The 14,471-nt window shown below is 43.5% G+C and overlaps 1 protein-coding gene across 6 annotated transcripts in view; it reads right to left on the minus strand.

The window, feature by feature from the left end:
- The window catches only part of RNF144B (ring finger protein 144B), a 130,453-nt gene that overhangs the window by 990 nt on the left and 114,992 nt on the right, over positions 1-14,471 (minus strand). For all 6 annotated transcript variants that reach the window (XM_072945607.1, XM_072945608.1, XM_072945605.1 and 3 more), the window contains 3 exons: positions 6,423-6,627; positions 4,365-4,509; positions 713-802 (listed from right to left, as the gene is read on the minus strand). In XM_072945607.1, the coding sequence (XP_072801708.1) occupies positions 713-802; positions 4,365-4,509; positions 6,423-6,627 (440 nt within the window). The remainder of the gene's footprint in view (positions 1-712; positions 803-4,364; positions 4,510-6,422; positions 6,628-14,471) is intronic.

Here is a 14,471-nt window from a genome sequence, read left to right on the forward strand (position 1 = left end):
CAGTTACAATCATGGGAACTTTTAGCTGGTGCCCAGCATTGGTCTGAACTGGATCTAAACCAGGGAGACACCAAGGACTCAATCAAAGGTGAGAAGGGCAAGCCAAACGCTAACTCGGGCTCCGATGCAAGCTCCAAGTGACCGTGGATTGTTGGCGTTGGCTCGCTCCACCCGAGCGTCCTCAACCGTCTCAGAGGGTTGTTCATAATGGTGACTAAGCTATTAACACGGACTCCCTCCAAAGGAATACGGCCTGCAATAACTACAAAATATTATTAAAAATAAACCAGGACTCCCTTTGAACCTGCCATTGTAAACACATGGAGGTGTATACAAAAGGATCTGAGCCCCAGCAGGGGCTCGTGGGGTGTCAGAGCCCTGCCTTTCACAGCAGAGGGCTTTAGGAAAGTCATCCTATCACTTTTTTTTTTTTTAAGGAGGAAAGAGCATCCACCTTCATCCTGCAGGTCACTGTTACTTCCCTGGCTGCCCCGTGGCCCGGCCCCTTCGCTTCTCCTCTAGGAGACGGCACCCGTGAATTAACGTCAGGCACTCGCTCCATTGCCTTTCGCTTGCTCTGCCCCTGAACCCCCGGAACCTCTCGGGCTGGGAGGGAGGGGTAAGAGGGAACAGAGTGGGGAGGATGACCAACTGCGCTTTTTCAGTCATCCTAAGTCTGGTTTCTCTCATGCTCCTTTTCGGGTCAGGGTACCTGTGTTCGGTTCCACATCACTGAGGCTCTCGAGTGGCCGAGTTTATTCCTACACGGCCCTTTGTCATAATGTCTGAGGAAAATGTCATTCTGAAAAGCAAAGAGAGAGGTTTCGGTAAACACGCAGTTTTGAACTGGGAGGTGGATACTAACGACATCAGAGCACCTCAGCGGAAGCAAAGACTCCTTCTGGTGATGCTAATGACAGCCTCTAGGAATTCCGAGCCCGTCATCTTCAGACAGTGTCTCAGTTTCACAGATCATTGAGTAAAAACTGATTATACTTATTATGACTGTTGATTGATTCTTAAAAAAGATTAATGACCTGACCAATTGTCTTTGAAAGGTCGCTCAAGCAGGGGTGTGGTATGGAATGAGAGTGCTCTAAGTGAGGCAGCTAAAAGGCCACTGAATTAAACCAGCGGAGATTAAGTGTCAGGGGCTGAGAGAGAGAAGACGTAAATACAGTCATGCGACATTAAGAGGGCATAACTCACTAGATGGGGACAGGCAGAAGAAATCACAGAGGAGGGAGAAGCACTGGGTGGAGGGCAGTGGCTCTAGGGAGGGAATGACAGCATAGAGATGGATTTGGTTGGGAAGATGATGGTCACGGTTTGGATGTGTTGGACTTGAGAGATACCTGAGACAGCCAGGCAGTACTGTGCAAAAGGCAGCTGATTACATAGATCTGGACTTGGGGGAAGGACTTGGGAAGCAGTGTCTTTGGATTGAAGAGACCACAGAAGTAGATGAGATGACCCAGGGAGAGGGTGCAGAAGCAAAGGGAGAAGCCAAGAGGCTACGGAACACCCGCATTTAAGGATGGGCTAAGGCTAACACAATATTGTAAATCAACAGTACTTCAATTTTTCAAAATGCATTAAAAAAAAAATAGAATGGGCCAGGGAAAGAGTCTGGAAAGGAAACTGAGAAGTGGCCAGAAACAAAGGAATATCAGAAGAGATGGTATCACTGGCACAGTGATGGTCAAGATGTCAAAACAAAAGCAGCAGAGAGTCCAAGTAAGACGAGGACTGAAGTATCCATTGAACCTTTCCCCACAGCAATCCCGCAGAGCCTGGGAAGAATACAGTCAGGGTGGGACTACGTGGGAATCTGCGCACCAGAGGATTTTGCTAGATGTGATTCTGCTTTTCTGAGAACTGGCTTCTAAAGGAAGGAAATAGCACGGCAGTAAGGGAGAGATGTAGGCTTGAGAAAAGTGTTATTCATTTTCAAATGGGACACAGTGGAGTGCCTGGGTATGTTGGAGAGTAGAGACAAGAAGCAGAAGTCACAGGAGAGAGAAGATATAACCAAAGGGGACACGTCTCTGAGGTTCCCAAAGCAGAAGGTGAAGAATATTTCATTCACTGAAACAGCAGAGATGAGAATCAGGGCAGGAACAAACCCAATTCCCCACAGCAAAACTCAAAACCATTCTTTTTGGTGTCTGTCTCAGGCTTGGCTTTTGGACAATCACCCTTCTCCTAGACCCATGCTCTAAAACTTTCCTATAAACAAAGATCAACACCATCATCTGACATGGAACACTTGCCTACAGAAAACCCTCATGACCAACAAGCCCATGTCCTTAGCTAAAACTGAGACAGTGAGATCTCGAAAAACAATGACCAGAAGAAGATGCTGTGTAGCTAGCAATTGAACATCTGTACCATTTCACCTCGCACACCAGAACAGCACAAGGGACAGAACACTGTGTTCTTAGCAACGCCATACCCCAAACATATTTCAGCCAAAGGATGGAGAGATCTGGGGCACATATTTATTCCCTTACACTCTTGCCTCCTAAAGAGAACCTCATGGGCTCAGCCTCCTTGTGGATATGAATGCAATTAATAGTCTGGTTAAACCTGAAGGAAAATTTTTTAAAAAGTAAGATTTCTTTCATTTGTAAAGCATGAAGGGGGAAAATCATGAGGCAAATCCTGATCCAGAATCTGTCACTCATTTGAACTAGGAGGGGTCTCTAATATCAAACATAATTGTAATTCAAGGAGTTACAGTAAGTAGAATTTTTTTTTAAAGAAAGAAAATATGTTTATCAACCTGAGCTGCTGAGCTTCTAGAATCTAAAATATCAGTTTTCTTCTCCCCAGTGCACACCTCACCTTGAAACCCTGACATCATTAAGCTGATGAAGGCTCTTACTCGTAGGTGTCAGCCTAAACCACTTCCCTCATTTTCTGTTAAAACTCAGGCCTGTGTGGTCACCATGCGTCTCACGTTTTAACTGCGCTCACTTGCTGAGTGTGGATGATACTAAAACCCTGACACAAGTGGCCTATCGAACTGAAGCAGACTGAGCGGTTATAATGAGAAGCTGTGAAAAGAACAGCCACCCATCCAACCAGGAGTGAGGGCTCCCACTGGAACGGACCTCCTCTATAGGCCCAAATTGCCAAAGTAGGGAATCCCGATAAACAGCCCGTGCCGCCCAAGCTGTAAAACACTAGCCTTGAAAACAACAGAATTCTCACCAGTCTTTCACCCCTTTTCATCCGGAGGTTACCACTGGCCTCAGCACTGGACTGAATTTGAGAAGACAGACTTCCTGCTCGGTGGAGGTGTGGACGGATAATTAGGCCAGACCTCTTTAGGTGCAAAGGGGACCCCGACAGAACAGTAAAATCCTGCTATGAAGCCCATGAATGAGATAATAATTAAGAGACACTATTGATTTGAATGGCTTTTCCCCTTAAATTCAAAAAGAAAAAAACCAGTCTAACTGTGGCAGGCAGAATAACTGCTCCCCTAAAGATGCCGGTGGCCTGTTTCCCAGAACTTGTGACTATGTTACCAAGTCCCTTCTGCCGTGTGGAGTGAGTGTGATTAAAGGCCTTGAGACGGGGGAGATTACCCTGTGTTACCCAGACGGCCCGAATCTAATCACACCGGTCCTCAAAGGCAGAGACGCTTGCCCGGCTGGTGCCAGAGGGAATGGCTCTGGAAGCCACGACGAAGGAAGGAGGGTCAGAGAGACGTGATGCCGCTGCCTTTGAAGATGGGAAAGGGGGCCACAGGCCAAGGAACGCAGGCAGCCTCCAGACGCTAAAATAGGCAAAGAAGTGGATTCTCTCCTCAAGCTTCCAGAAAGAACGCATCCCTGAGGACACTTGGATTTTAATCCAGTGAGACCCGTGCCAGACTTCCAATGTACAGAACTAACCAGAAGAAACGTATTACCACAAGTCTGTAGTAATCGGTTACAAGAGCAATATAAAACGACTACACTAAGAGTCCTGGACAAAACAGAATAAGATGCTGCCCCCAAAGCAGGAAACATCCCTAAAACAAAAGCTTGCCCCTAGAGTTAAGGTGACACCCCTACGGTAATCACAGAGAGGTCCCTGAACTAGCAGGCTGTGGAACTCTCATGAGGAAAAACAGAATCGCTTTGCAGAACCAAAACAGGCTCAGTATTGTATTTATTTATCTTTATTTAATGGAGGTACTGGGGATTGGACCCCGGACCTGGTGTATGCTAAGCACACACTCTACTACTGAGCTATACCTTCCCCTCCTGGGCTCAGTGTTTTAAAAGGAAAGCCCGTGGGATCCTGGCTGCTGCAGATACAGTGCAAAGAAAGACCAGATCACACGAGGAGGCTCTTCCAAGTGAACTTACGTCCAGGTTCTGGAGGCAGTACCAGCAAAACGTATGCTTGCAGTTCTTACACATCATCTGAGCGCAGCCTTCGTTGCGTTCGATGTAAACCCGGCACACTGGGCACTGCTTAATGGGGGCTTCTGCCTCTGTCCCGAAGAGGGGCCTCGAAACAAGAGGAAGGAGAAATTATAGGGTAGGGATTGAGAATGCTGTCTGATTTCTCAAAAAGCACAGACCACAAGGTGTACATTAACCAGAGCTATGGAGGAAGTGGGCTGAGTATAATTAATTAAACAGTTAAATAACACTCTTCTAGACTCAACTCTATGGTCATCAACTGAGTTCCCAGGGGTCCTGATGGGTAGGGAGTGAACTCTTCACTCTCTGTGCTTAATTCACTTCCAAGGGAAAGGGTGGGGGTAAAAACAGGAGGGACACAGATTATGAGTTGTTCAGATCCCTCAAAACAAAAAAAGAACCTTAATTTATTTATCTTTGGCTTTGAGTCAATTACATAATTGTATTTTCCACAGCTGATTGAATTCATTGTTTTGCCAAATTAGTCTTTTGTTCCCTGAGCACACCCAGAATAAAAAAGGACAAGAAGCCTGCCACAAAGCAGGAAAATAGCTCGGGATCTGACGAGGGCAGAGATCATCCATCTAACAATCTGTCCGCACAAACAAACGGAGGGGACTGGTGGGAGTCAACTATCCGTGCTTTAAAATAAATGCCTCACGTCATTGAAGAGACCGGCTCCAAACAGGTGAACAGGCCAGCAAGGCTCCCAGGCTCAAGGGGCACAGAAAAGCAGCAGCACAAATTGAGGGGAGGGAGGGCCAGGTGAGCCTTGGTTGGCACCGGGTTGCATTTTAGCTGCTATTCACCAAAACCACCAGGCAGCACACGGAGACACCAAGTTCACAGAGTGCTGTCAAACCTATGATCGGATGTGGCGCTCACAGTAACCTTATGTGGCAGTGGGACAGCTACCATTTTCATTCCTCCTTCCCCTCCCCCAGCAAACAGAGAAATAGACTCCTGCAGGCCGAGAGACTTGCACGAGTGCACCAGATGCCAAGTGACAATGTCAGAACTCAGTGCTTCCTTCCTCTGGGATCTTTCCCTCATCCTGTGATACCCGGGAACCGTCCTGCCACAGCAGTGAAAATGCAGCAGGTATGGGTTAGGCGGGCACACGCCTGCCACGTGGGTTGGATCTTTCTCCCCTCGTGATTTGTTCGGTTGGCGATTCAAGCGCAGCGTCACAGCCAGCTAGCATCACTGTCCCCGGAGACTGGCTCCACGCACTCCGAGGGCGCTGGGTGATTGAGCCAACTGGACGTACAGCGCTGGTGTTCCGATGCTTGCTGATGCCACACCAGCCACAGCCCCAAGCACAGCAAGGGATCAAACACAGAGGTCTCTCACCCCGGGCCCTGCTGTTGCCATAAAAAACCCTCCACCCTGCAAGGTACAGGGTGAACTGCTTCTCATCATAACAAAATCTCAACCCCGGCACCGTGTTTTCAGAGCATAAACTATTGAAAGATCAGCTCTTTTCCTCTAGCACACATGAATTTTAGCAGCATGCTACACCAAAGGGCTGTTCTTTCCACCGCTGTGTTCTTTTTGATACGACTGGACACCTAACAAGCCAGCAATTTAGTCAGGGGAAGAAATCATTTCTGCACCACTTCGTAAGCGGGAGGTACGAGGCTTATCAGTTGCAGGTGGTTATGGAACCGAAGTAAACAGCCATGGACAAGCCACGCCGTCCCACTCAGAACCAGGGGACCGCATGCCTCCCTACCTCAAGAGAAATCAAAACTCATACAAATGCCAACTTCAGCAATATCTGAAAGAGTCTCTGGGTGGGGTGCAGGGGTAAATAATTAAAATCCCGTTAGAAATGCTTATTGGGTTATTTTCTTTGTTAACAACTTACCAATTCTGAGATACTTCTGCAGGGAAACAACTAATCTTGAAATCCCATCCCAAGATTACACCTCCTCCAAGCAACATACTTCTAAGAACACTAGTGGACCATCCCAAGGACAAAGTCTCCTTTCTTACCCGTGCTCTGTTGACAGGACGATCGGCTGACCATCTCTGCAGGAGACCCCTGCATGCCAAGTGTCCTTGCAGCAGGAGCAGAACTTCAGGTGACAAGAAGGGCACTCCACCAGCACAGGCTGTCCTGGGTCACTCGATGCAACAGGGCACACCGTCTGACAGTCTGCCACGGGACACCATGTTCTGTACGGGTCCAGGTGAACTTCTAAAGCGTAAAGAAAGAAAATGTGATGGTCTACTGCCTTTCATTCAAGCTTGAAGATTTCTCCCCTCCATTTATTCTCTTTTATAAGCCAATATTTATGGAAGCGTAGTACAACCAAGGGTGGTGATTTCTACTGTTGGTCTCCAAGACGGATCCAAACCTACGAGGTCACTCAGCCCTGCCACACTTCTTAGAGCAGGTACTCATGGAATAGGCCATGTGATAACCAGCAGACCATCTCGCAAGATAACAAAAATAAAATCAATAACAAACATCTGTGAGCAGATCTTAGGGGATGGAAGTAAGAAAGCTTTTAAAATACAGAAACATTTTAATATACAGAAAGCGTTTTATGCTTTTTTTTTGTCCAAGCATCCACAATAAAGTTTCCCCTTTTAATCAGCTCTAGAATCAGGAGGTAAAACTAGTCCCTCCGCATGGCAGCACACAGCAGATGACACATGCTGAGATGAAACACAAGGAGATTAAGTTAGAAAGAGCTACAGCGCCACATAAACAGAGATTAAAGAAAAATGAAAAACCTTGGAACAGCAACGCTGTAGGCAGCCAGAGTTTGGAAGGCATAAAAATAAAAGATGAGTCTCCTTCTGTACTTAAAGGAAATGCTGAGCAAGGACACCAGAAGTCACGTCTAGGAGTGGGCTCTTGCTGACTCACAAGAACCCCCCACATTCTTTCCAACTCCTCGTTCAGCGACGTCACACGGGCTGCTGGAAATTGGCCACAGTGGAAGTATTTACACCCCGGAAACTGGCAAACACTATAAATCAAAAGCCTCCTCTCCCGACCCCCACCCCCTCAAAAATCTGTTTACCAACACATCACTGAACGCAAGTCAAATTGAGAGTGAACGCATAAATATCTAAAACCAATGCTGGCACAGACAAGTGTGGAGCACATAGTGGGAAAGGGAAGAACAGAATTCACACAGCACAAAAAGAAGAGAAGTCCAAACTAGAAGAGGTGGTTCTTTCAACCATACTTGCTGATCAACTTTTCCTGCTTCCTGAGCATCCTATATACAGTCAGGTCTTTATCCTAGAAGTCACACTCACATGTGTATTTAGCTTCTTCTAAAGAGTATCTGGTTTTTGGTTATATATTCTAGTTTACTGTTCATTAACTGCTCTTGCATGTCTGTCTGGGATCTTCAACCCCAGGGAGGCCACCCTAGAAGGCAGGCTTAGGTTTTGCACTTAGAAGCACAGCACGTCACAAGGAGGTGTCTCTGGATCTCCCCACCAGGGTTTCAAGCACCCCCCCACTAAGACAATCAGCATCAATCAGATGGGATGCATCAGGATATTCCCGTCCACTCTAGCGGATCAAAAAATTTCCCTTTATAAATGCAGAGGGTCAGGGGAGACAAGAGAAACCAAATATCTACTGATTTAAACCAATTACTTCTCTCAAACGGACCCCTTCTCCCATCAGCCACCTTCTAAAATAATTTAAATAAAAAGAAAGCTCTGCTAGTTAGAATCTCACATAATTAAAGCCTGAAGCAAAGTCCATCAATACAGGAGGCACCCACAGTAGCAATACGGTATCATTTGTTCATGTAACTTTTGTTTGGAAGCACAGATTTTCAATACAGATGCTTGAGCTTGTCCTACATCTTTTAAATACTGCTCTGGTTACGTTAAAGATACTTGCCAAGGGAGGTCTGCTACCGTTCTCTTGATAAACCATTAAAGGCAGAGTAAATGGCTATTCTGGTGGGAAGAGGACGGGGGAGGAGGTGGGGAGTGATCTAGCCAAATTCGTGCAAGTCCTCTCCAGTTTTATATTTCTATGTTAAAGTAAGGAGCAAAGTTAGTTAACAAGGAGTTAAGAATGGAGTATTCAAAGGAGTAGTGACTCAATTCTTCTTACTGGAGCTACAGACAAGACTGAAGATTTAGCCCTTATCGTCAAATAGCCATACGTAAGTCTTCTATAGAAATTCATGAGTTCTGTTATTTTTGAATGAGAAGAATAGGTACATTGGCGTCTCTAGAGAATATTTCTTTCACTTGTTTTTCTCTCTGACTTCTCTGTTTTTGATTCATGACAGAGACCCCTCAGCTCAAATGCACACTTCCTACTCTTTCAACCGGGTAACTATTAATTTGGTTAGAATTGGGAAAGATAAGCCTTTGGGACTGTTACATTTGTAAGAACCAGATGACACTGAGCAAACATTAGTTCTACTTTTGAGGGTTTTTTTTTTTCATAGCTGTGCATTTTTAATCATCACATTTAAGTCTATAAATCAGAGCCATGAATCAGCAGCCACAGATTTCCAACTTGTATCCCAATAATGCCAAAGAAGAGATTTACCCGTGTAATAAGGCAGGCCAATTTTACAAGGTGCTAAGTGAGCAGAGGGAAGAGTCCCCAGGAGATTATCTGGGAATAGTCACCAAGGGCCTGAAGGCAGATCACGATGATAAGGCTCACAGGTAATGAGACACCATTGCAGGGGAGGGCCATCTTGATTAGGGGAGTGCTGTGCTATGATTTCCATTTTTAAAAGATTATTCTGGCTGCTGTAGGAAAAAAAAAATAGATGGTAGCAGAACAAAGTAGCAGCAGAGAGATCAACTAGAAGGCTATTGTACTGATCTAATCCAAGATGGTACACCCAATCAAGACGACCCACATTAGAAGTGGAAATACTGAGAATTCAGAGCGTATTTTGAAGGTGACACTGTCAAGATTTCCTGGTAGAGATTCAGCTGGATACTGTCATCCCAGTTGACCACAATGACCTAGAAAGGTGCCTGGAACATAGTATTCATTGAATAAATGAATGAAGCAATAGAAGTATAAGAAATGGCATCTATGAAAAACAGAAAAAAGAAAAAGAAAGAAATGGTATCCATAGATCAATTCCCGATGGTTAAAAAAAAAAAAGATAGCTTTGGTGGCAAGGTTCTCTATTGCTCAGCCCTGCATTCAGGCATTTCCAGAGAACAGAAACAACTACCCACAGAGATTTTTGTACAGGGCGTCTTGGAGTCTCTTGGAGAACAGCTTCCCTCAACTGGAAGAGGGGTCCGGACATCCACGCCTGGCCATGTTACCCTGAAAAGGTAACTGAGCAAAACATGGCATCTGCCCTTCTGACTGCCCTTCAGTCCAGCTCCCAGAAGAGCAGCTCCCAGTGAAAGTCAACAGAAGCTAAGAGTTGTTTCGCTTTTTTAAAATTATAACTCCGATAGGCCATTAAGAGCACAATTTTGCTTTATATATCTCAGGTACCAGAGTGTACCACAAGTGGGGCCTGAAGTCAGATTGGTAGAAAAGGGAAAAACGCTGAAGAGGCATCAGACATTGGCAGCCAACAGGACTTCCAGAACCCAAGCTAAAAAGGAACAGATGAGTGGACACCAGGTGGTAGCCAAATCACTGTCACATGAGCCAGGGCCGCCTTCTCCTCGCTCTCCCCTCCACACCAATTATCTGAGAGGAGTCTGAAGGGAAGGAGAGCCCCCAGGGTTAATGGGAGACTTTCTAAAACACTTTTTGTTACTATCATTGTGAATTCAATTCCACCTCCTGGCTTGTGGCCTGAGAAACACAGTTATAATGTTGATAAACAAAATGCACACTTATCCCAAACTCTTAAGGGTTATTAGTTCCTTCCTCCTTCCAATTTCTATTCAAAATTACGGGAAAAAAACCCAAAAAAAACCCCAATGCATATTCAGCTCATTTCTTCTGTATCAGCAGTGATGAAAGCTTCCTGTAGCTCTGAGGTGGCGAAAAGCTAAGAAACCTAGAAAAAGAGAATAGTGCCCCCAACACTTTACTCTGAACATGATTTAAAAGTGATTAACTGGAACATACTTATATCAGAGACAGACGAAGTCACAGACTTGAACTGGAATTTACTTATGAAAATTAGAATTGATTTCTGAAGTAAAGCCCTAAGACTATCTGATCCCCAGACTCTGCTTGTTCATGTAAATTATGCAAGGCAGGAAGTGCTGTTTAAAACTATTTTCTAATTCTGTACTCTGACGATTATTAGGAAATAGAAACATTCTAAGAAAATAAAACTGCCATGACACCTAAAGACCACGTCTGACCCCAATAACTGTTTTCAGTTTTCAAAAACTGAACTCAAGACTGGGTTTTCCCACCTGAAACTATCAGCATTAGACATGGGGAGATTGCTTTTTAATCCTGTTATATATTCTCTCAGCTAACATGAGTGGCTTTTCTGCTATCTTCAACCATTGTGAGGCTGTGCCAAAAAAAGACATTGTATGCATTTTTATTACTGCGGGAAACACCATGCACTCAAGCTAATTTGATTATCAGCCAAAATAATTCAAACTGTTTTAACTTTTATGACCTGCTGCATTTTTAAGTATGCCAAAATTAATTGGCTTTCTGCTATCTCAAAGAACAAAGGTCTTCTGCAGATACTTAAAATGCAATTAAACCAAACTGATTGGAATTAACATCTGCTACAGTAAACACACCCAAACAGAGGTGGCCATCAGCAGAGGGGATGCTCTTAAGATAATGGACGAGAACCACAGAATTTCAAACTTGGCAACAAATTTTGAGATTATCTAGTGTAACACTGTTATATTGAGACCAATCAAAGTCAGGAGTTTGCATAACTCATGGTTAATGAGAGTATAATGGAATCAGGCTTTTTTTACTCTTAGAATACCACTATTTTTGTAGAAATACAATCACATCATTAAATAGACTATAAAACCCTTATCATCATGAAAATCTTTTCTCTTTAAGGAGCAACTTCAAACACTTCATCTCGGCAAGTCATGATCTCCTCGGAGATGGTCACAGAAGGTGGATTCATGCTTTGGGTGAGAATACACTGTATGGGCAGGGGAGGCTATAGCTCCATGGTAGAGTACATGCTTAGCATGCACAACGTTCTGGGTTCAATCCCCAGTATTTCAATCAATCAATCAACCTAATTACCACCCTTCAAAATAAAATAGCTTCAATAAAGCAGGAAAAAAAAAAAGAGAATACACTGTATGAAGGAAACTGATATGATAGAGGTATAAGAAATTTGTACTGATTATCAAGTTTCTATACAACTCTCCAGAATCTAGAACAGTAAGGATGGAAACAGAGTGAAAAATATTTGCATTAAGAAGAAAAGAAAACGGAGTGATATTACTGTGCATTCAGTCCCAGGTACGATCTAGATTCTGGAAGATGCTTTCTTAGTTTAGTTTAAAAAACCAGGGACATGATTTGGTGGTGGAAGTGCTGAACAACAATGACAAAAATAACAATAATGATAGTAACAGTTTATTGAATGCACACTGTGACAACCTCAGTATTAACTCATTTATTCTCCACAACAGCCTGAGGACAATCATTCCTTTACTGTCCCCATTTTATAGATGAGGAAATGGAAGCACAGACAGGAAGAAGCAAACACTTAACATTGTGCCTCTAATTCAGGACCCCTTTAGAAATATCACCTAACTTGCTATTAGATGTCTTTTTTTGCAGACATTTCAGTTTAGGAGAGCTATGGAAACATCTAGAGGGTGCTGTTGTAGATTTAAATGTGGTCAACAAAAAAAAAACTGGATGGTTAAGTTGAAGAAGTTGAGAAGTGGAGGAGAAAGTGTTATCATCCGAAAGCACAGAGTAGCTTGAGAAGGAAACCCTACACTTGTCATACATTTACCACAAAACACCAGAAAATCAGGCTCAAAAAAAAAGTGCGCCTGCACACACACGTACACACAGAGATGATAAGACTAAACTTGTGATCAGAAACTACGAAAAGGAAGGTGACTAATGAGAGGTGGGAGATGTTAAAAAAATAAAGCTGAACTGATGATAAAGTCATTTAGTGTCATGCAGCCTTAAAAAGAAAAAAAAAAAACACTAAAAGAAGCCAAATAGCTATACAGGGAGCTCTGGTGAGGTAAGACTTGAATAATCAGATACCAAAGGTGGAGTGGGAGCATTTCACCCAGGACAAACACAAGAGCGAGGTGAAATTTGAAGAGCCGTCTCATAAATGTGAAGACTCCAAATGAAAGGAGGCTGGTGAAAACTGCTGAGGACAAAAGAGCTTTCAAAGAAAGAGGGAACCACAGCTTGAAGCCACCCCTGGAACTGCCCCTGGCACGTAACAGATACTCAGTACATACATGACTTATATACTGAATATACCAGTGAAGGCAGTAGGATTCACAGGTGATAACAGGAAAACAAATTCCTATTGCAGTCACCTTTTTATGAAGGAGAACAATAATGGCACGTACACCATTTGTAAGAGTTTCCAGCCACTATATGATAATACAAATATCCAAGAACAGACACATTAACCTGCCAAGGAACTGAAGCAACTTGCAGTCACAGTAAGTTAAAAGGGTCACAAAAATTAGAAAAAGTGTTTAAGGACTAGAGATGGATAATCTTAACCCAGTTTAAAAAAAAAATAGAGAAAGTAGGTTCTGGAAACAAGAGACAAATAAAATTCTAACCTTAATCATCAGACATATGCTTTGAGAACCAGTAGAAAGTAAAGCAATAATCATGAACACATGTCAAACTCAGTACTCCCTTTTCTTTGTTAATATTGGAAGACAGACCCAGAAAGGAAAATCTACAAACACAGCAGTAGCCAATGGAAAAATCACAGATGGACGGAAAGTGAATTCATAGACTAACCAATCAATGCCAAATGGCACTTCTCTGATTTGCGTAAACAGAGTGATGATTTTGGACCATTCCTATTCAAAAGATTTTCCCCTCAAAGACGTAGATGAAAACAAAGACGTAAAAGACAAGCTAATCAAACATGTCACAGGAAAATTAAAACACTGGATGGCAAACTAAAAACTGAGAAAAGAACTTGGTAGCAATACGAATTGAACAAAACCAACGATAATTTTTCTTCCTAAGATAGAGGAGCTGCCACTTACCTGATTCTACATTTTCTCAGAGTAAAAACAACCTCTCCAGTTCTGCCCCAGAGTCCAGTCAATGAGTTTCACTTTCCACCAGTAGTTACTTAACCCATTCATAATATTATTATTTGATAACATCCCAAGATCCCCTTTTAAATAGTAACACACAAAATATTTTCCCGACATAGCCCTCACACTCACCTCACTGGTAAGTTTTGAGTTTGAGGTGGGCATGAAGTCTATCATTTAAAAATGAGGTATACAATTTAGATAAAGATCATCCCAATCAAGTAAACTGCATTGTGTAGCACCATACTACTAGAATTTGTCTAATTAGAATCAGACATTAATTAGAATCAATTACAAAAAAAAAAGAAATTTTTAGCTAATAAAACGTCCAGAAACAATGATGAATAAGGCCTGCTACTGGACAGATGGGGAAACAGGTGGGTGGGGACGAGGTCGGTGGTCATGGAGGACCAGAGGAGCATCTGGGGCAACAGAACGCTGTAAATGGCTGAGCCCTGGTTACTGAGTGGGACTGGTGGGACTGACAGGTCTGACCGCTTAAGAAGAAGTCTGAAAATTCAACCTAACTCCTTTGACTTTCTCCAGGTAAGAAGCCCTCACATCATGGCACTGGCTACCAGCCACATCCATCCACAGGGTGAATGTCTAAGTTCCAGCAGTGATTTATTTTTATATGAGAGGATATTGGGATAAAGTGGGAGAATGGCAGGGCAGATGTTTGACCCCATTAATCAGCATCTGATGTGTTATAATGTCCAATCTAATCAGCCCACATGGAAGGATCGGGGGGTCCAATATAAACTACCGCACCATTAATCCCTCTAGTTGGCTCGGAATCCACACAGGACAGGGTATCAGGCTATGCTTCATCCATTGGAAACCTGA

Source organism: Vicugna pacos, chromosome 20, assembly GCF_048564905.1.
Source record: "Vicugna pacos chromosome 20, VicPac4, whole genome shotgun sequence".
NCBI lineage: Eukaryota > Metazoa > Chordata > Mammalia > Artiodactyla > Camelidae > Vicugna > Vicugna pacos.